Raw genomic sequence first — 22,276 nt, 5'->3', positions numbered from 1 at the left:
ACGTAGATAACTTTATGGGAGTGGTTTTGAGGGTTTGTGATAATCCATATAAAATGATTTAATCGAGGATTTAATTTTGTATGGGGAAAATGCTACTATGAGGAAGGGGAGGAGGTGGGTCAAAATCCCAAAAAAGCTGCGTCATTTGTGAATGACGCTTTTCCGTTTTACCTAGTAGTATTTAAACGCCTTGGTCCACGCTACCTGCGCATCCCACGTCTTCTTCTTCTTTGTTTTCCCCTTTTTCTTCTTCTTCTTCCTTCTGTCAACTGTCATTTTTAAACGTCATTCTTTCTTTAACATTTCGGCTCTCGGGCAACAAAACGTGGTTTTGGACCGTCCAAATATTTATTTTGCTAAATCGTCGGAAATTGGCCACGGCCTCGCGGAACGGTGCTGTCCATCGGGTCGGGCGTAACGTCGTGCGTCGGTGTGCGTTAAAGTTGACCGGAATCGGTGCCGGGTGGCCGCGCCAGCGGTGGTCAAAGTTTTTTTTTTCTTGCTGCGCTGCCAGCCAACCCTCTCCTCGTTGTCTGGGGGCCTGCTTCGATCGGAGAACCGTTTTGCTGCTGCTGTCTGCCTCTGACAGAAGAAGAATTTCTGAAGGATTTGTGGATTCATCGTCGGGCGAAGGTTGGTTTTCTGGTGGAAGGAAAACGGAATATCCGCTTGCGTGCGTGAGTGCGTACGTGCGTGCGTGTGTGTGTCACTCACAGCCTGCTGTGTTGGGGGCCTGTTCCGATCGACCGACGGAAAAAAAAGAAGCAGCAAAAGAAGACCCTTTTGGTTCGTGGAGTTTCGTGTGGTGTCTCGCCCGCGGCCTGCTGAGGTGCAAGATTATTATGTCATCAGGATTCTGCTGCTCGCCATCGTAGGGGAGAGCGGCGACCGTGACCGTGTGTGTGGAAAAAAAGAGCATCGCGTTTGTGTGTAATTGTGTGTCTGTGTGCAAACAAATAGAAGAAAAAGTCTAAATTCGTGATCGCCAAAAGCAGTCAAATTTGCTGATTCCTTGAAAGGAAGCGAAAAAAACAACCAGAATCAAAAGAAAAAAAAAGTTAAGTTCCAGCCAAAAAGAACGTTGAAAAGCGACCGAAACAGCAGCGACAACAACCCCACGGCGAGGGACCATGGCCAGCGCCGGAACTGGCCACCTCCTGGCCTGCTGAATTCAACACATTCACAAACACACACACCCTCATTCATACTCACACCCATTCACCTCCCCCTTTCCACTCTTCTTCTTGCGTTTTGCGTTTTGTTTTTATTCGCTAGTCCGCAAGGGAGAGTAGATTGACGGATAAAGAGAGAGAAAGAGAGAACGTGAGCAAGAGAGAACGAGAAAGCCTGCCAGGTGAGTGATTCCCAAAATAAGCAGTACCCTTGTTTTTATTTACCGTTAGAGGTGCAAAGGATAATAACGGTAGTGCACTTTGCTGCACAAAAACAGGTTCATTCAATACCAGCAGGACATAAAGCTATTTGTAAACAAAAAAATGCAACCTGTTTACGTAAATGAATGTTTACATTCATAAAATGCATAGGTTGCATTGTATGTTTGCAAACACGCGTGCACTATGTAAACATGTTTTGTAAACCAAAAAAAGGTGTTTGGAGAAAAGAAGCCTTTCTGTAAAAACATTTAAGAAGGCAAGGTAGTCATCAATGAGACACTTTGGGTTTTCAACTTTCGATGATTTGTGTATTTTTTTTTGCGTAAAACGGCAGTTTAGATGTTGTATTATGTTGTATTAATTGACACGGCAACTTGTTAATCAAGTTACACCAAAGAAAAAAATAAGCCGAAAATTTACATCAGATACATACATCAGGTTTTGATCCAAAATAAATTAGCAAATTTCAAAACTGCAACTCCCACTCTAGCTCAAAGTTTAATTGACACGGTGTCTCTTTACACTTTAAAAAACAATAGTTCCATAAAAAGAATTGACAGAAAAATTATGTCAGGTTAAAAAACATTGTATATTTCTCGGGTTAGTTTTCAATGAGTTCAAGCGCCTTTTGAAAAGTTGAACGTTTTTAGACCAACCGTAAAGAACCATCAACTTCAACAATGCTTTAAATTTTGCATTTGCACGTCCTCGAAATGTTCATTGGGCTGTTGCAAATTTTGTTTGAAGTTTATGTCCCTCGACTCTGGCCACAGTCAGGGGGTTTCAAATTCGAAGCCATGATTTTAGCATTTGTATAAAAAAAAGTGTTCTAAAATGCTTTACACACCTGTCTAGTGTTCAGTAATCTAAGCATTGAGGAAAAAAATACTATCGAGAAAAACTGTGTGTTTTGCGGTGTGCATCGTAAATTCATAAACATTCAAAATATTTTTTAACCAGTCCAAACATGCTACATTAGGGTGGTATATGGTTGTATGGAAAAAAAATAAAGTTGTCCAAGTTGTAGATCACCTTCCAGAGCATCCGAATATGAATCTGGTTTTGATATAGCGAGAAACGTGGATTTTGTAAAATAAAACGTTACCTAATCCACCTTTAGGTGGTTGGTGCCTTCCTCGCATTCATAAAGTGAATACACCACACAGCCTCAAAAAAGTGTATAAATAACAATTATTTTATCAAAATATCTGAGATCCGGCCTCAAAAAAAGTTTATTAGAAGCACTAAAGTACTTATAACTTTTGATAGAGTTTTCAGATCTTCAATCTTTTGGGCTTGTTGGAAAGATCTTTTGATTATCTATTCAACGATGGGTCGCATGATAGATCAGGACAACTTTTTCATCAAAATATTTGAGATCCGGCCTCAAAAAAGTGTATAAATAACACTTAAGTGCTCATAACTTTTGATGGGGTTGTCAGATCTTCAATCTTTTGAACGCGTTAGAAAGGTCTTTCAAATACCTTTCTAACAATATATAGCATGACGAGGTTTCTTACAAAAACCACCCTTTTTACAATATTTCAAACTCTAGCCAAATCGTTTTTTTAGCATAACTTTTGAATTACTTTTCTAAACTTCATAATATTAACTAGGGTCTTGTGGGACGGACGGCCAAGACGGATCGAATGAGACCAAAACGGTCCAAATCGGTTCAGCCAGTCCGGAGATAATCGTGTGCATATTTTTCGGTGCACGGACTTACAGACATACACACGCACAGACATTTGCTCAGAATTTGATTCTGAGTCGATAGGTATACGTGAAGGTGGGTCTACGAGGTCGAATAAAGAAGTTCATTTTTCGAGTGATTTTATAGCCTTTCCTCATTGAGGTGAGGAAGGCAAAAATTCTAAAAAATGATTTTTCCGATGCAAATTTGTATGGAAATTGAATTGCTTTGCGCAAAGTGATGACTAAACCAATCGTTCTCAAACTTTGGGGAGTTGAGCTGCTGAAAAATTGCTGTGCTGAAAAATCGATTTTTTATTACACCCTAATGCTACATATGTTCTGTAATGCAGAAAAATGCATTTTGAATCGTTTTCAGTTGATTAGACTTACAAAAAATCATTTTTTTTTTGTTTATGGAAAAAATAGTTGTTTTGCCCCCCGATTTTTTGGACCAATCATGAAGGAGACCAATCAACCCCAAAGATAACGACTTCCATCATTGTCATGCATATTTTCAGATAATTCCTTCTACCTGTTGTTTAAAACAGTCTCCCAAAAGTGTTGATACTTTTTAGAAACGATGTTACTCTTTTTTCAGTAAAATATTTTAAAATATTTGAGTGTTTCTTTACGTTTTTACAATTTGATTCTTTGTATTTTTTTTTATTTGAATGAAACTTTGTTCGTGCATTTCCTATGACAAAAAAAGTTATTTTAATTTTGGCATTTAAAAATACTTTTTGAAAGAAAGCACCCCTGAAAAAATGTGTGATATACTGAGAACATTTCCTACAATTTTTTCTATTTAACTTTGAAAAAAGAAATAAACTATTGTGAAATTTTCTGATCTTTTCAATAACAATAGTTTTGAACAACTTTCAAAACTGGCCCGAAAAATCAAAAGGCATCAACATATTTTCTCTTCTATCTAAATATTTGAAATATTTAACTAAATTTGCTAAAAATGAAAAGGCATGAAAGAAAGTCTTGATATATAGCCAGACAAGTGATTTTTAACTTTGTAAACTTCCCTCTCCCACTATCCACCTTGAAGAGACGAATGAACGAAAGTGTTAAGTCTCTATAAGGCTGGTACAAATATTTAAAGTTTTTGTCTCTTCCTTCGAAGTTAGTCCGAATAATCAGAGGGCAAAAATATTACTTTTCAAAAATTTTCAAAATTTCAATGGAAATTGCACTGCAATCAGCTGAAATCAATTTGAAATGTATTCTCCTGCGTTAAGAATAATTTTTAGTATGTTTGGGTTGATTTAAAAATCTTTTGAATTTTTGAAAATTTTTGTTTTCAACTGAACTGAACTAGTGTAAAATGCATTTTATAACACTTTTTCCATGCAAATGTAGAAACTACGGCTTGTTATTTCGATAGTTATATATTTTTATTTTATTTTTTGCCTCCCCCTCGACCTCGGCCAGAGCCGAGGGACAAAAAATGTAAAAAATATTTGCATCGGTCTAATAAACATTTTTTTTTCTGAAAACTTCAATTTGAAATCATTTAAAAAAAACTCTAGATGTCTTTTCAACTGAAATATTATTTGAAACCATGGCCGTAGTTTCAAATTTTCAAAAATTTGTTTTAATACTCAGCTTTATCCAGTTTACCGAACCATCAACATTAAATCTCTCTTTTTTCACTTTTCTCCTTGGCACAGGTTTCGATCTGCGTTGGTTCTCGGGGCACACAAGAATCGTCTACTACTACGGTGTTGCGAGGAAAAAAAAAAGGACGGCGGCTGAAACCTCCCATCGGGGACGGACCATCCGTGCTCCTCCGAGGTAGAATCACCGTTGATTCCGAGCAAAGCCAAGCAAACGGTAAAGGAAGAAAAAAGGAAATAAACACGCAAAAATGGCTACACACGTTTCATCAGGCGAAACTGGCGCTAGCAACAACAACAATAACAACAACAACAACAGTTCAAGTTCATCCTACGCGAATGTCCTGCTGAACATCAAGGAGCAGAACCTGAAGCAGCAGCAGCAGCAGAACGACAACAACAAGGAAAACATTCGCACGGAGAAGACACCGGCTGTGGCCGCGTCGGTGGCCACGACGGCTGCCGAGGCTGGTCCCTCAAAGACCGCGCCGGATAAAGAAGCGGTGAAAGAGACTGCCACAGCTGCCGTTGCTGCTGCTGCTACTCCGGCGGAAGACATCGAGGACGATGGGAGTTTCGTTCCGGTAGTGTCGCACAGCAAACGGGACCGTCGTTCACGGCAGAAGGCGGCCGCGGCAGCCGAGAAGGCACAACCTCCGGCGGCATCGAAGCCATCACGGCGTTCCGTAAAGGGTGGTCCCCCGAAGGATGTTGCCGCTGCCGGTGGTCCGGAAGGTCCGGCTGCGCCGAAGAAGGAATCCGGTGGCAAGAGAAAATCCGGCGAGAGAAAGCGAGGTCGCGGCGGAGGTGCTGCTGCGGCGGGACCAGCTGCCGGAGCAGCAGCGGACAAGGAAGCGAACGTGGCCGCCGCCGAGAAGGACTCCCAGGGCGGCGAGACGAGCACGTCGGCCAAGGTCAGCAGCGAGGACGGTTCGGACAAGGAAGCGCCGAAGAAGTTTGTCGAAGCACCGCTGCCCAAAGTGAACGCATGGAAGGTAAGGAAGAAACGGTTCGCACCACATGGCTTAGCCTTAAGTCGCTTCTTGTTGAGCGAGTGTGTGTGCGTGTTTTGCAGTGTGGGATTTTGTAAACACACATGTCGAGTCCGCCGCGTTCGTTGGCTGGACGAGAAAGAGCGAACACACACGCAAAGAAGGGAAACGAATGAAATGAAACGAAAAAATAAGTGATGATACGACGACGACGACGACCGTGGAGAGTCGAACCACGTGGTTTTTTGTCAGATTTTTCGACGTCGTTCAATTTCAAGGTGACGGCGCCATGGTGACGTGGTCGTCGTCGTGTTGAGATTTGGACAAGCGGAAAAAGTCCGGTCCAGGTTCGATCAGTTTGGACCTTGACGTTGGCGCGATGAGTCGTGTTTCTTCGAGTGGTGAGCATCTTTTAAGATTTCAAATTCAAAAGTGCTGAAAGTGAAGTTGTGTGTGGCAAATCCAATCCGAATCACATCGATGATGTTGTATCGATAACGAAATGTTTGTGTGCTGCCTTCTGCTGCTGCACTTGAATAAGTTGCCCACACGCGATTGCGCGATTTCGAAGGCGGCGCTCATTCTAGGCTCCTGGTGTGGCCTGCCGGCTGTTCAAACTAATCTTAATTAGTGCCTTGTTGGCAACAGTCAAGTCGCTTCGAGCCACATGTGTGTGAAGCAAATCGCTAAGAGTTGCGCAACGAATCCTCGCGCGCTTGCCGGGCCGTTGTCGTGGCTTGATAACCTTGTTGTTGTTCCACTGACTAAGACTGGGTTCTTCATCTTCTTCTTCGTGGTGTGTCCCGTTCGGTTCATCTCTCTTGGAGGTCAGCGCGCAGATGTGGGTCGGGAGAATTGCGTTTTTGGTGATTATGGAAATGCGTTTAATTTAAATTGTGTTGTAGGGGCAGTGGGGGCAGAATGAGCCACCCTTGGTGTTGGGCTTTAGAATGGATTTAGACCAAAGGACGTCAAATAACATCACCACACCGAAAACGACGTTTGAATTCATTGTATTTTTCGAATTATGAGCAAAAAGTAAATTTATTGACAAAACCATGCAAATGTTGTTTTTTCGAGGTTTTAAAAAAAGCTTTCTGAAAAGTTGGATTGTTGGAAAAAGTTTGTTCAATGCTTATAATGTTACTAGATGTTGCTACCAAAGTAAACAAACAACAACGGAACCTTAAAATCATTTAGAAGCTCGGTGGTGGAAGTATTAAATTAAAATCCACTTGTGGGCAGAATGGACCACCCTTTTCCTGCCTTATAAAAACAATCAAAAGTTACGAAATTTGAGCTAAATGGATTATTTCACTTCTGGTTGCTTCACAAATCACGTTTAATGCAACATTAGTGATTCTATGACATTTCCCCGAAACCCACATTCCCGAAAAGACATTTCCCCGAATGTCACATCTCCGAAAAGACACTTACCCAAATGTCATTTACCCGAAAATCATTTCCCCGAACAATCCATTTCCCCGAATGGCCACATCCCCGAATGGCGGCTTCCACTAATTTTCCACATCCCTGAAAATCATTTTCCCGAATGACCATATCCCCGAACGGCCATTTCCCCGAACGCCACTTCCCCGAACCCGGTCAGGTGGGCATGCCCGTTGCCCAGAACCGCGCGCGAGGTTCTGGGCAACGGGCATACCCGCCTGACCGGGTTCGGGGAAGTAGCGATCGATGAAGTATCATTCACAATTAGGGGCAGGGGGGGCAGAATGGACCATGGGGGCAGAACGGGCCACCCTTGGTTTTGGGCTTTAGAATGGATTTAGACCAACTGTAAGGCATGGGTCTTATAAAGGACGTCAAATAGCATCACCATACCGAAAACGACGTTTTAATTCATTGTATTTTTCGAATTATGAGCAAAAATGTAAATTTACTGACAAAACCACGCAAATGTTGTTTATTTCGAGGTTCTTAAATAAGCTTTCTGAAAAGTTGGAATGTTTGAAAAAGTTTGCTCAATGCTTATAACGTTACTAGATGCTACTACCAAAGTATACAAACAACAACGGAACCTTAAAATCATTTAGAGGCTTGGTGGTGGAAGTGTTAAATTAAAATCCACTTGGGGGCAGAATGGACCACCCTTTTCCTGCCTTATAAAAACAATCAAAAGTTATTAAATTTGAGCTAAACGGATTATTTCACTCCTGGTAGCTTCACAAATCACGTTTAATGCAACAAAAGTTGATTTTTTAGTTGTTTCGACGCTTAGTTGTAAAAATAGTGTCTGTTTTCGACATATTTACACTATTTTCAAAAATCTTTGTTTTTTTAAGTTACTATTTTTATAAAAGTGATCAAATTTCATGGAAACTATAATGGAAAGGTCCCTCAAGTAACTTCTTATCACCCTTCAACGTTGTATTAGAAGAAATGGCTTGTTTTCTAAGGTGGCCCATTCTGCCCCGCAGGGTGGTCCATTCTGCCCCGCACCCTGGAAAGTTAGTCGAAAAAACTTTTTTTTTAAGTGGCTCAAAAATAGTTTTAAGTAAAATATTTTCATCAACCAAGTATACAACATTGAAGGGAACATTCCAAAGCATAAGCCTACTACACAGGATTCATAAGTTTTCATATTTTTCTATGGTTTTTGGTGCATTTCCCTTAGGCGGTCCATTCTGCCCCCCTGCCCCTAAACGTTAAAAAAAATCCGATATTTTCCAAGTTTGCGGAGTTAAAGAATTTGAACTCTGGATTCTGAGATTTAGTTCCTCCAACTGCCTTTCAAAAAGAACTGACTCCACCGTATCCAACAAAAACTCCGACTATGACAAATGATGTAGAGAATGAGAACACCTTGAACGGAGTACATATTTATGATGAACAAATCTATATGGCAGCGTGCCGTTTAATACAGTTGCCTATTTTTCACAATTCGTCGCTGTCGTGCTCGCTTGTCGTACGTCGAATTTGAGCCAAATTGAGTTAAGAACGCCATTTTGTGCAGCTCACAATGCCTCATCTTTTGAGACCTACACAGAGTCCTGAGATATTCAATAAAAACCGACTTGACACACCCAGAAAATTGATGTAAGTGCGAAAACTGGCCAAAAGGATTTCAGGTCAGAATGCGTTTGACACAAGTAAGAGCTCGACTACCGTAAACATTTGTAAGGGACTATCCACAAACCACGTGGACACTTCTTTGAAAATCCTTTCGGGAATGTGGAATTTTCGGGAAAATGATTTTCGGGGACGTGGAATTTTCGGGGAAGCGGCACTTTCGGGGAAATGATTTTCGGGGATGTGGAATTTTCGGGGAAATGATTTTCGGGGATATGGGATTCGGGAAAGTGGGATTCGGGGATAAGGGATAAAACCAACATTAGTTGATTTTTTAGTTGTTTTGATGCTTATTTGTAAAAATAGTGTCTTATTTCAACATATTAAAACTATTTTCAAAAATCTTGACTTTTTTTTGATAAGGTCCTATAAACAAATGTAAACATTGAGTGTATCCCTTTCACACCTTATGTCAAAGTCCATCGGAGTAAGCGGGATACACTCAATGTTTACATTTGTTTATAGGACCTTATCAAAAAAAAGTCAAGAAATGTTTGTTTTGGTAAGTGACTATTTTCATAAATGTAGTCTAACTTCATGGAAACTATAATGGAAAGGTCCCTTAAGTAATTTATTATCTCCCTTCAACGTTTTATTAGACAAAATGGCTTGTTTTCTAAGGTGGTCCATTCTGCCCCGCAACCTGGAAAAGTAGTCGAAAAACATTTCTTTTAATTGCATAAAAAATAGTTTTAAGCTAAACATTTTTATCAACCAAGTATACAACATCAAAGGGAACATTCCAAAGCATAAGCCTACTACACTAAATTCATAAATTTGTATGTTTTTCGATGGTTTTTGGCGCATTTTACTTAGGCGGGCCATTCTGCCCCTACACATATTTTTCCTGTCATTCAATAGTGACGAAATGGCCTACTTATCATCATCAAAAATTTACAGTGCTAAAAACTTCATTATAGCACTAATTTGATTGCTAAAAAGATCAACTTTCACCACTTGTATCGAAACGTAATGCTTTTCGACACTGTTACAGTTTTTGAGTTGACCAAAACTACAAAACTCGACTTTTTCAGCACTCTTCGTACCTATCCAACTCGGCAGAGCCTCGTTTAAAAAGATTTACGACTCGTAATTAAAAAAAACAATATTTTGCAAAAAATCGATTATTGGAAGACCTCAAAAAATTTCACTTCGGATTTTTCGGGTTTTTTTTTCATTGTCTTATTTTTTGATGGTCGAGCTTAAGTAAGACCAAAAAATACCCTGAAATTATTAAGAAAGAAAGAAAATGACGGTAATAAATTATTGGAAAAAATGCGTTTTTCAATTTTAAAGACAATCAAATATTTAATTTTGACTTAAATGATTTTGACTAAACTCGAATTTGATGAAAATAAAAAAATACGATTTTGTTTTGTCTTGATACGATTATTCGAAGTCCCATTCAAACCTTCGGATAATCGAATTTCATAGTATAACTAACACCTAACATTCTTCTTATTATTGATAACATTTGCAGTATATTATTGCTTTTAAAATTCATTGACACATCACACTAGAGGTGGGCAAAAAAGAGCGAGCCGCTTCACTAAAAAGAGCGAACGAACCACGGTTCACAAAAACAGAGCCGCGATTCTTTTTCAAACTCGGGTCTTTGAAAGAAACCGTGCAAGATGGAAATATTTTTTAAATTGATTCTTTTTTATGTTTAAAAAGAAAATAATTGTATTTCCAACAGAATGTAACATTTTTTATTATAAATTAATGCCAAATTTGTCAAAATTAATTTTCATTTTCTCAAAATTTAACACGAGTTGCAGCATTTATAGAGTTTTTTTTTCGAATAAGTCCTATAAACATATGAAACACAATAAAAAAAGCTCTAGATTTGTTTAATCATTGTTTAGAAATCAACGCAATTTCCCATACAAACCATAGGACTTGACTTCGCCAAGACCTATGGTTTGCATGGAAATGTTTTCGCTTTTATTTTTATTTTTTCAAATAATTTACCGAAACCGCAAGGTTTCAGAGGGCCACATTATAAGGTGTTATGTCGATTCCGTGTTTTTATAAAAGTCCAGTTAAAACACATAAAAAATCGCACCATCCTTTGGCATAGCCTTTTCAGTAAATTTTTGAAAAAAAGCGAAAGAGCCGTTCAAAAGAGCCGCTCATTTTTATGAGCGAGCAAAAATAAGTGGCTCTTTAAAAAGAGCGGGTTTGTCCACCTCTACATCACACACATCAAAGCGGCCAGGCCTACTGCGTCTAAAGTTAACATCAAATACGATTCGCTGAATTAGATTTTGATTGAGCATGAATCTTCAAGCAAGAAACATTTCTGAATGTTTTTGGTTTGTCGTTTGTTAATGTGAAACTGGACGTCGTCCATTAAAAAACTTCTACGCGACTTAAATCAATTTTTAAACTCGACAGATTGTTTGTTTACGGCTTATTTACCGTCTGCCAAACATTCTAAGATATAGCATTTTTCTTAAAACTGCTTTCAAAAACGCAAGTCGGGGATATGTATTTTCGCGATTAAAAACTACTGGACAACTAAATTAGATTTCAGAACTAGACAGTTTGCTTGCTATCGTCCTTTTTCTCGTCTACAGAACACTTTTACGTTACGGCATTTTCTTTAAAAGTGCTTTTGGAAACTCGAGTCGTGGAATCATCATGGCAGACCTTCCCGTATCCCCTTAAAAAAAAAAAAAACTAATATTTAACATTCCTGAATCCTGCGAGTGTTAAGTGATTATATTTTGATGAAGGAACTTCCGGTTATAAACTAAATTTGTATAAAGTTGCTCGATCCCAATGTTACCTTAATGAACAGTTTAGGATATTTTTTTTTTCATAAAATTATTTTTATTAGGTCCTTTTCGGTACTGGGACCTAGTTAAGACCGAGTCGGCTTTTGTAATTACATTGTTCTTAATGCTAAGTGTAATTACAGAGGATCTTGTGTGTAAATGTTAGTGGGAGTACAGTTTAGGATATTAAAACAAATCAAATTTCTCACAATGAAATCAGGCATCATGCATAAAAACAAATGTACAAAGCTGGTAAAAAAAGTATACCATTTGGACCCCTCTTTAAAAGCTAACTTTTAAATGAATTCTCCTTCCTGGCCCAAAACAGGTTACCCCCACGGTCGAGCCGGCCCCGATCCCATCCGCCGACACGCGCCCCTCCAAGTCTGACCCCGCGACGGCGGCAGCAGCCGTCGCCTCAGGAGCCCCTCCCGCCGTTGTTGCCGCCGCTGCCGTCGCTCCATCCACGACGTCCCAAGCAGCTGCCGTGGCCGCCGCACCCGCTCCAAAACCCTCGGAAAAGCGCGTCCTCCAGCCGAAGCAGCAACAGTCCAGCAACAACAACAACAACAAGGCCCAACCGCAAGGTGAGTTGGTTGCTTAAGAGGCGTTGAATTTGAATTTCTGATGAGTTTTTTTTTCGTTTTTCGTTTTTTTTTAGCTAAAGCTGGACCTCCAACCAAGGCCACGGTGGAACAGGTTAAACCTGCTGCACAGCCCAAGGACAAGAAGAGACCTAGTCAAAAGGTAGACAAGTTGAGTGTTTCATTTCCATACAGATCATTCTAACTTTGTGGTGTCTTTTTCCCCAGTCAAATGATTTGGCGAGCAGTTCCGACTGGCCGACGCTGGACGGGCGGCAAAAGTCCGGTGTCGAACCGAAGAAGCAACCAGCTTCCGCACCTGCCCAGGTTGAACCATCCGTGGCAACGGTAGTGGCCGCGGCCGTGGCTCCTGCCACGCAATCGGCTGCCCCGGCAGAGCAACAGGATGCCGCCAAGCGTCAGCAAGCTCCGGCTCCCAGTGAAGCGGCAGCCGCACCCAGTGTGGCCGCAAATGCCCCTGTGGTAGCTGCACCAGAAGTGGCCGAAGCGGCCCAATCCCAGCAACAAGTTCCTGTCAAGCAGCTGTCGGCCTCGGAGGAAGCCGACGCAAACCGGCCCAAGAGTGCCGACTCGGGTGACCTCAACAACAGCAACGGTGCCAACGGCCGCAAGGGACCACGTCCCAAGTGGGTTCCGCTGCCGATTGACCTGCCAAAGCCGAGAGCACGTCGTGAGCGTACTCCTCGACGGCGTCGGTACGATGACTACGAGGAACGCGAGACTGGTGGAGGCGGAGCTGGGGGTCGTGACGGTGGTGGCCGCGATGCTGGCTGGCACCAGGAGCGACCTCCTCCGCCACGTTCCGGACGGATTCGGACGAGTCGTGGCGGTGGACCTCCGCCGTCGTACCGCGGTGGCCGCGGCGGAAGATTGTCCCGTGGTGGACCAATCCGACGAGGACCTCCCTCGACGCGGGGCGGCCACATTCCGGGGGGACTTCGACACGGTGACCGGGGAGTGCCACATGGTGCGTCCGCTGGTGCCGGAGCTCCGTTGACCAACGGTGGAGCCGACTTTGGGCAGGACTTTAACGGAAGCGTCATCGGCAAGGAACAGACCGCGTTCATGATGCCGTACCTGAGCACGTTCTACTACAACGGAGCGCCGCTGATCGGGATGGACCAGATGAGCATTAAGGAGTGCATCAAGAAGCAAATGTAAGTAGAGGCGGAAACGGAGCTGGAAGAATTTTGCGATTCCATATATTTTTTTCCAAAACTGATAAAAATTTACAAAATTTACAAAATAAAATAATGGTAAAATTGTAAAAATTGACAAAAAGAAACAAAAATTACCAACATGACAAAATTATCAAAATTGTCAATATAGCTTTAAATGACAATACTAGAAAAATTACAATTACAAAATTAAAAAAATTAACAAAATTAACAAAATTAACAAAATTAACAAAATTAACAAAATTAACAAAATAACAAAATTAACAAATTAACCAAACTAACAAAATTAACAAAATTAACAAAATTAACAAAATTAACAAAATTAACAAAATTAACAAAATTAACAAAATTAACAAAATTAACAAAATTAACAAAATTAACAAAATTAACAAAATTAACAAAATTAACAAAATTAACAAAATTAACAAAATTAACAAAATTAACAAAATTAACAAAATTAACAAAATTAACAAAATTAACAAAATTAACAAAATTAACAAAATTAACAAAATTAACAAAATTAACAAAATTAACAAAATTAACAAAATTAACAAAATTAACAAAATTAACAAAATTAACAAAATTAACAAAATTAACAAAATTAACAAAATTAACAAAATTAACAAAATTAACAAAATTAACAAAATTAACAAAATTAACAAAATTAACAAAATTAACAAAATTAACAAAATTAACAAAACTAACTTAGCTAAACGACAAAAAATCACAAAGTTGAAAAAAATACAAAACCGAAAATGAAAAAATTAACAAATTGACAAAATCAACAAAATGCACAAAGTTAACAAAATTAAAAAAATCGATATTTAAAATGTTAATAAAATTAACAAAATTTTACAAATTGAAAATATGAACAAATTGACAAAACTGAGAGCATGAGAGCATGAGCATGAGAGACCACCCATGGTTGTCCTTCTCCGTTGCTGAACAGGACCGTAATCTCCTAGGGACCATCCATAAACCACGTGGACACTTTGGGGGGGGGGGGGTATAGCGATTGTCCACGCTCCATACAAAAAAGATTTTTTTTGTATGGACAATTGTCCACGAGGGGGGGGGGGGGGGGGCTTGAGATTACCAAAAAAAGTGTCCACGTGGTTTGTGGATGGTCCCCTATCAATACAACTGACCATACGCTTAAACGATCTAATGGTGTTTCCCTTATCAACAGCATGTATGAATGCGTTGAAAAGATAAAACATCAAGATCATTAAAACTAGATCTGAAGCAAATAGGTAACAGTCATTGGCCACCAACGGCGCCCGCCATGTCAGTTTGTAGATCTCGGGGGGATTGGGACGGGAATGTTAGTTAGCACAGGTTGCTACAAAGGGTGGGTTCTATACGATATCCACACCCCCACGTGTGCCGGAAAACTACTTCTACTTGGGATTTTGTTAGTGGGAAAGGGTAATGGCCAGGATTCATCATAGAGGATGATGATGCGACCCAATAATCAATAAATTTTGTTTAATGATGTGATGTATTATGCATTCTCAAGGCAAACAGTCGGAGGATGCGGATGAGATTATTCCCGGTTATTTGGTGTTGAGTTTAGCATAAATGATTCAATCTTAGACAGCCGGCTGTGGAAAGATAAAACCAAATAAAATGCGAAAACGCGAAACCGCCCGGACCGAAAAACACAAACAATCGGGGGGAAAACAAAGACGGAAACGGCAACGAAAATCCGACGTGATGACCGCGACGCGCACCGTTCAAATTCTCCAAAGCAACTGGCAAACATCGCGGAATCGTCCGGGTCGAAATACACACAATCGGGGGGAAAACAAAGACGGAAACGGCAACGAAAATCCGGCGTGTTGACCGCGACGCGCACCGTTCGAATTCTCCAAAACAACTGTAAAACATCGCGAAATCGTCCGGGTCGAAATACAAACAATCGGGGGGAAAACAAAGACGGAAATGGCAACGAAAATCCGACGTGATGACCGCGACGCGCACCGTTCAAATTCTCCAAAGCAACTGGCAAACATCGCGGAATCGTCCGGGTCGAAATACACACAATCGGGGGGAAAACAAAGACGGAAACGGCAACGAAAATCCGGCGTGTTGACCGCGACGCGCACCGTTCGAATTCTCCAAAACAACTGTAAAACATCGCGAAATCGTCCGGGTCGAAATACAAACAATCGGGGGGAAAACAAAGACGGAAACGGCAACCAAAATCCGGCGTGATGACCGCGACGCGCACCGCTCAAATTCTCCAAAGCAACTCACAAAGACATCAGCTAAGATATATATAAAATGGAATGATCTCACCAAATTCCTCGATAATGGCTTGCATTTCTTGTAGAACCAGTCCCAACTCCTCATGACCCGAAATCATTTTGATCTGCAAAGCAAATGTGTGTACTTCTTCAGCTAAATTCTTCGATTCATTCACCGATTTCTCCGCAATCGAACGATTCAGCGAAACTTCCGTTAACCTTCTTAGCGCGCTCTTGCCAACTTGCAAACAGGATCCAATTCCTTGAGATAAATGTCCATCTCGAGTGCTAGTCGATCAATTGGGTTTCGTCACTCGTTACTTCAATGTTCCGATGGTACTCCAAAATTGACTCCAAATTTCTCTATCAACAAAACCGATCCAACGCGATTTAAAATTCAATGTCCAGATTCTTTTAGATATAGATCCATTTCAGGGTCATCACCAAACATTTTTATGAAACTTTTTTTAAAATACGAAAATCGAACAAAATATGACGGAGCAAAGTTTTTTCGCGACCGCACGCACCGATTACTACGATCAATCAATATGAACAAATTGACAAAACTGACTAAATTTACCAAAATGAAAAAATCTACAAAATGACCAAGAATACCAAAAATGGCTAAAATGCCAAAAATAATTTCAAAAATGGCAAAACAAAAAATCAAGATTTACAAAATTACTAACATTCAATAAATTTCCAAATTAACAAAATTGACAAAAAAAAAAGACAAATTTGAACACACAATGTAACAACGCGTTTTTCACCAGCTCCGTACACTGCCGTTCTACGCATAATTGTCCCATGTCATTTTTGGATGATGCTGACTTTTTATCATTTTTAAGCTTAATTTTACGTATACTTTCAGAAAAACGCATAAAATCTAGTACTTTGTTCAGAAAATCATTGAAAACAACACCAAATCTGTTTGTCCTATCGTTGACACCAAGTATTTTCTATCACGAAATCATGAGTATTAAGAAGTATTTCATCTTGTTTACCTGTTTAGCTGTAAGAGGATTACAAATAAGGGTGATAAAATGTGACCCGGGGTGATTAGGGACATATAGGGCGAATAGGGACCCACGGACCCACAATTATGCGTAGAAACACAGAAATCAATTGAAAAATTTCAATGCCGTTTTTGAACATGGGACAATTATGCGTAGAACGGCAGTACAGTACTTTAAAAAAAGAATGGATTTGATATTTGCAAATTTTACATTCAACAGTGAGTACTACTTCAGCGAAGAGAACCTGAACCGAGATTTTTACCTACGTCGAAAAATGGACCCCGAAGGATTCCTGCCGGTCACTTTGATCGCGTCGTTCCACCGGGTGCAAGCCCTCACCGCTGACCTGACCATCATCATCACCGCAATTCAGGAATCGGACAAGCTGGAACTCGTCGACGACTACAAGGTGCGCACCATCAACGAACCGACCAAGTGGCCCATCGACCCGGCGGACGTCGGCAACAATCACTACCAATCGAACGTGGTCGCACCGCCAACGGTGGCCCCGGTTCCGTTCCCAGCAGCAGAACCTCAGCCAGCGGCCGCACCAGCAGCACCAACCACAGAGACCAAACCACCGGTCCTACCCGTTGCTTCCAAGATTCTGTCGAGTATTCCCCCTCCGCCGATGCCACGCAGTTTTCGCACGCCAGCCGCAACTGCCGCAGCCACACCCGCACAACTAACACCTGCCACCCTCATCAACAAGGCGCCCGTAGCCATGGCCGTCGAAGTGGAAAACCTCAACCCGAACGTACCGGAATTTGTGCCCACCTTTGGAGTGCGGAAACAATCCGCAGGGAACGTGGCCACTGCGCAACCAACAGCAGTGAGCGGTACTCAACAACAGCAACAACAGCCGGCGGATGAGAAGGAAAATGTAGCACAGATTCCAAAAAACGCCGCCGGGAAATCTAACTCTGTAAAAGGTGACGCTCCCACCGAAGTCACCGACGAAGCCGACCTGTGGAAGGAGGTCAAGAGGCGCTCACGATCGGCGCAACCTCACCAGAAGGACGACCAGCAACAACAGTCGCAGCAGCAATCGAAACAGCAATCCAAGAAGGATAAGCAGCAGCAGCAACAGTCGAAGCAGGTCTCCAAGAAGGAAAAGACTCCACCACAGGATCAGGCTTCGGCCGCAGCAGCGGGCGCCTCAGCAACAGCAGCCTCGACATCGGCCGCTGGAGGAGCGACCGCCGCCGCCGGAGTCACACGACCATCCCAGAATCCGGGCACGGAGGAACGGGAGGAGTTAGATTTCCAGTTTGACGAAGAACTTGACATCCCGCGAGGGGGTGGTCGTGTGAACCACTTTACGGACAACTGGTCCGACGACGACGACGAATCCGACTACGAACTGTCGGATCACGAGATTAACAAGCTGCTGATTGTGACGCAGGTGAGATTTGCTGGTCCACGCGGTGCCGCCGAAAAGACCCCGCTCAAACTGGCCGATCCGCTGCAAGTTCGCAGCAAAGCACCGAAGCACGATGGGTACGACCGAACCGGAGACTTTACGACGCGCACCAAAATCACCCAGGACCTGGAACAGATCATCAACGACGGACTGCACAACTACGAGGAAGATCTGCTCACGATCAACTGCCGCCGTGGAGGAAGCAACTACAAAACCGTTCAGCTGATCTCGCAGGAAGAGTTTGACAAGATCATCCCGAAACCGTCGAAGGTATCGCAGGAGGCACCACCACCACCTCCGCCGCCGACCTTCGTCGAGAACCACGACAGCAGCTTCCTGAACGATAGCACGGCCAGCGCCGCCCATCGACACAAGGCGCGCTTCTTCGCGGTCAACAAGGACGAATTCGTCGATCCGATCACGCCGCGAAAGCGCAAAACGAGGCATTTGAACAACCCACCGGTGGAGAGTCACGTCGGTTGGGTGATGGACGCCGTCGAGCATCGACCACGCACCACCAGCATAAGCAGCTCCACCGGAACATCCCCCACGGCCTCCAGCTACGGATCACTGCCGCAGAGTTTGCCCACGTTCCAACATCCGTCGCACTCACTGCTCAAGGAGAACGGATTCACCCAACAGGTTTACCACAAGTACCACAGCCGATGCCTCAAGGAACGCAAACGAATGGGCTCCGGTCAGTCCCAGGAGATGAACACTCTGTTCCGGTTCTGGTCCTTCTTCCTGCGCGAAAACTTCAACAAAACCATGTACCAAGAGTTCCGCCAGGTCGCGATCGAAGACGCCGCCGAAGGCTTCCGCTACGGTCTCGAGTGTCTGTTCCGGTTCTACTCGTACGGCCTGGAGAAAAAGTACCGACCGCAGCTGTACGAGGACTTCCAGCAGGAAACGATCCGCGACTACGAAAGCGGTAAGTTACGCGAGATTCTTTCTAGTTCTGTTCACGCTCTAACCACCTCCTCCCCTCCCATTCAGGTCAACTGTACGGTCTGGAAAAGTTCTGGGCCTTCCTCAAGTACTACAAGAACGCCCCGAAGCTGGCCGTCGATCCCAAGCTCAAGGAGCACCTGGACAAGTTCAAGTCGATCGAGGACTTCCGCGTGCTGGAGCCGCAGATCAACGAAATGCTCGAGGGCGTCGGAAACTTGAAGTCGTCTCCCTCGAAGCGACGGCCGCGCAGCGTGTCGGAAAGCGAAGGCGTCACCGTGGTGGCTGGGCCGTCGGGCCAGGGTGGAGCCAAGCGGCACGCGGGACATCACGGTGGACAGCAGGGTGGTGGGCACTCGTCTGGAGGTGGAGGTGGAGGATATTCCCAGCATTATGCGTACGGGCGCAAGAGGTGAGTGGCTGGGGGGTCTCGAGTATTGTCTGAAAATTGGTACAACGGCTGAGTAAAGATTTGGCCACGGATCTCGGAACTGCAATCTTTAACAACGGTGCGACAAGTCTGCGAACTGCGATGGGAATCGAAAAGCGACTACTACACAAAAGTCTCGAAAATTCGCTGTGGTTTTCCCATCACAATTCGCGCACTTTATGCGTGGCTTGTGATGAAGAATTTTAGAAGTATTCATAAACAAACAACCCCCTCCAACAGGTGCGACTCTGCCGGCAACCGCACCGTGGACGTGACGAACCGCCCGTCGGGAAGCGGCCGCCTGCGGACAGGTTCCTTCGGTGACGGACCGGCCCGTGCGGCCGGTGGCCGTCCCCGAAGCGGTTCCACCGGCAACAAGGTGGTGCGCGTCCAAGGCAACGAACGATTCACGCTGAACCGACCGTCGGGACCAGGCAAGCAGCAGAAGCAAAACACCACCAGCAGCAGCAGCGGCAGCAGTTCAAAGGTTCCGGAAGCGACGACCTCGTCGGCGTCTTCATCAACCGCCGCGACCACGAGTGAGAAGCAGTCGACGACGTAAACGAAAGCAACGACAACAACAAAAAAGTGTGGGTATAAATCAAAAATTGCAGCATCACTTCCGTTGAAGGAAAGTTGAACGAAAAGAAACCATTCTGAATTGTGCAAAGTTTCAAATGTTTTTTGACACTCGCGCGCGCTGCAAAAAAAAAAAAACTAAAAGAAACATCAAAAGATTGTCGTCGACCGCGTCGAACCACGAGCGAGCGTGCGCATATATTTTTTTCTGCTCTTTATATATATTTTAGAGGACTTGAAATTAATCGTTTTTTTTTCACTGTGTAGAAACTTTCCGCGGATATTGACACTGAATGATTACAAATAGTTTTTTTTCTGCTTTCCTTCCGCCTTTGATTTCGTTTTTGAGGTGAAACGAATCTGAATCTAAAAAAATAATCGTTCGCGATCGAGTTGAAATTTGAACTTTATTTTCTCAATGTGGAGTTAAAAATTTACTGAATTATTTACCGACTACTTTTTTTTAGGACAAAATTTTTCACATTTATAAAAGAGAGAGTGCGAAGGAGAAAGCGAGAGAGCGACTTATTAACTGCCATCTCTGGTTCTCTGGATTAGGATTAGAAGAGACGAAAGTAGACTAAAAGAGAGAGCGCTTTGTTTTTTTTGCTGCGGGAGGGGAGAGTTTAGGAAGGAAAGAGAGAGAGGGAAGATAGACATAAACACACACACACACACAGAGACACCCGCAAACCCACATGAGCTAAGCAGAGAAAAGAACAGAAATAATAATAACAGAGTAATATAACGAAACCAAGGTTTAGATGTTGCTTTATGTTTTGAAAATGTGCTTACGTTTTTCGGTTGAATCACTCCTAAAATGCACCAAATCGCCCTTCTCACTCACACACAAACACAAACATACAGACAAAAAGAGTTCATTTTAATCGTACATTGTATCGTGGTTAAGCGTAAAAATATAATACAAAGCTAGAAGTAAAATGGTAGAACTCTTAACAAACACACACCGCGCAGTGCAAGCAAACAGACACAAACATAAACAAAAAGATTTAAAAAACGACTAAAAATAGCTAGAGTGATAATGAAAGAGAGAGAAAAAATAATGAAAAAAACGAGTGGATCTCTCCAGTGATTTAAAAAAAATCCTTTAAAAACAAAACAAAAAACAGTCATGAGTTGGGTTTAAGTTACCCCGCCTCTCCCCTACGAAGCAAACCCAGTACGGAAATCTTCCTTCACATACACACGAACTTACACACACAAAAAAAAACACGATAATCGCCTTAAGTTTTGTTTTCTTCTTCCACAAGCGCAAGACGGAACTATAATTATTAGAAAACAAAAAACTCTTTGTTTTCGAAAAATTTCGGTAACCATATCGGTTAGAGGAACTATAGCGGTTTGATAGCGCTTAAACATGTAGCGAACCAATAAGATTTTTTTTTCTTTCTCTTTGTAAGTTAACTAATTTTAATTACCGATTATTGTTTTTCTTCCTTCCTTTACTTTAATTTCGCGCGCCCTTTTACGCGAGAGACCATTTGCTGCGGACTTGTGTGAATGGGGCGCAAAAAAAAAGAGTAAATAAAATAAAGCGTAAGCAAAAATAAATGCAGATTTATACTAATTATGGAAAGCAAGCAAAATAAAAAGAAACGAAATGGGAAAAATTGCGCGGCAAGCAAAAACATAAAACAAAGCAAGCAAAAAAAAAGAAGTATAATTGATCAAAAAATCAGCAAAAAAAGTCGAGAAAAAAAGTTTAAAAAATATTTAAAACGTACATAAAAAATTATAGTCATACTGTAATTATTTGTGAATTGAGAGAAAGGCAAACAAATCCTATAAAATGTAAATATTAACAAACTTATGCAAGTGAAACTACAACAAACAAAAAAAAACAGTTTAAAGTAATTTAATAAAATAAGGAAAACACACAAAAAAAGCAAAAAAATCGCGTGTTCTTTTTTTAAGTAGAGTAATCTTTGGGAAGGGCATAATCTCGAAATCGGTCGAGCAGGTTTTAGGGGGGTGGATCGCGTTGGGTTATTTCGTGGAAGTCTTATTCTTTTTTGAAATTTCTAATTTTCCGCCCAATTATTTAATGTTTGTGGGATGAAAAAATCATGATTTTTATTTTAAAATTACAAAAATATATTCTTGATATTTTTTAAATCTGATAAATAAGTTTAAAACTTTTTTTTTCTAATATTTGAATTTCAAAATCAAAGAATTCATGAAATGAAAAGTTAATGAATTATAAATTTTGCAATAAAAAAATTAATACTTGAAGAATTGAAAATTAAGTCAT

The 22,276-nt window shown here is 41.9% G+C and overlaps 1 protein-coding gene across 1 annotated transcript; it reads left to right on the top strand.

The window, feature by feature from the left end:
* The first annotated feature begins 284 nt into the window (after positions 1-284).
* On the top strand, positions 285-21,038 carry LOC120422124 (la-related protein 1). Its single transcript, XM_039585497.2, has 8 exons — positions 285-1,354; positions 4,766-5,706; positions 11,905-12,163; positions 12,238-12,323; positions 12,389-13,338; positions 16,844-18,978; positions 19,044-19,407; positions 19,666-21,038. Exons 2-8 carry the CDS (start codon positions 4,963-4,965, stop codon positions 19,985-19,987), a joined length of 4,860 nt encoding a protein of 1,619 aa, XP_039441431.1. The 5' UTR covers positions 285-1,354; positions 4,766-4,962; the 3' UTR covers positions 19,988-21,038.
* Positions 21,039-22,276: the final 1,238 nt, after the last annotated feature.

The sequence above is a fragment of the Culex pipiens genome, chromosome 1, assembly GCF_016801865.2.
Source record: "Culex pipiens pallens isolate TS chromosome 1, TS_CPP_V2, whole genome shotgun sequence".
Lineage (NCBI taxonomy): Eukaryota > Metazoa > Arthropoda > Insecta > Diptera > Culicidae > Culex > Culex pipiens.
Note: the sequence above shows the minus strand (reverse complement) of the source record. Positions and strands in the feature narration are given on the sequence as shown.

Bases quoted from the DNA above. Each gene is read 5' to 3' on its own strand.
- LOC120422124 (XM_039585497.2), top strand. From the start codon at position 4,963: ATGGCTACACACGTTTCATCAGGCGAAACTGGCGCTAGCAACAACAAC. The intron at 12,164-12,237 runs GTGAGTTGGTTG...GTTTTTTTTTAG, and splicing joins CAACAAGGCCCAACCGCAAG to CTAAAGCTGGACCTCCAACC. The intron at 12,324-12,388 runs GTAGACAAGTTG...CTTTTTCCCCAG, and splicing joins AGAAGAGACCTAGTCAAAAG to TCAAATGATTTGGCGAGCAG.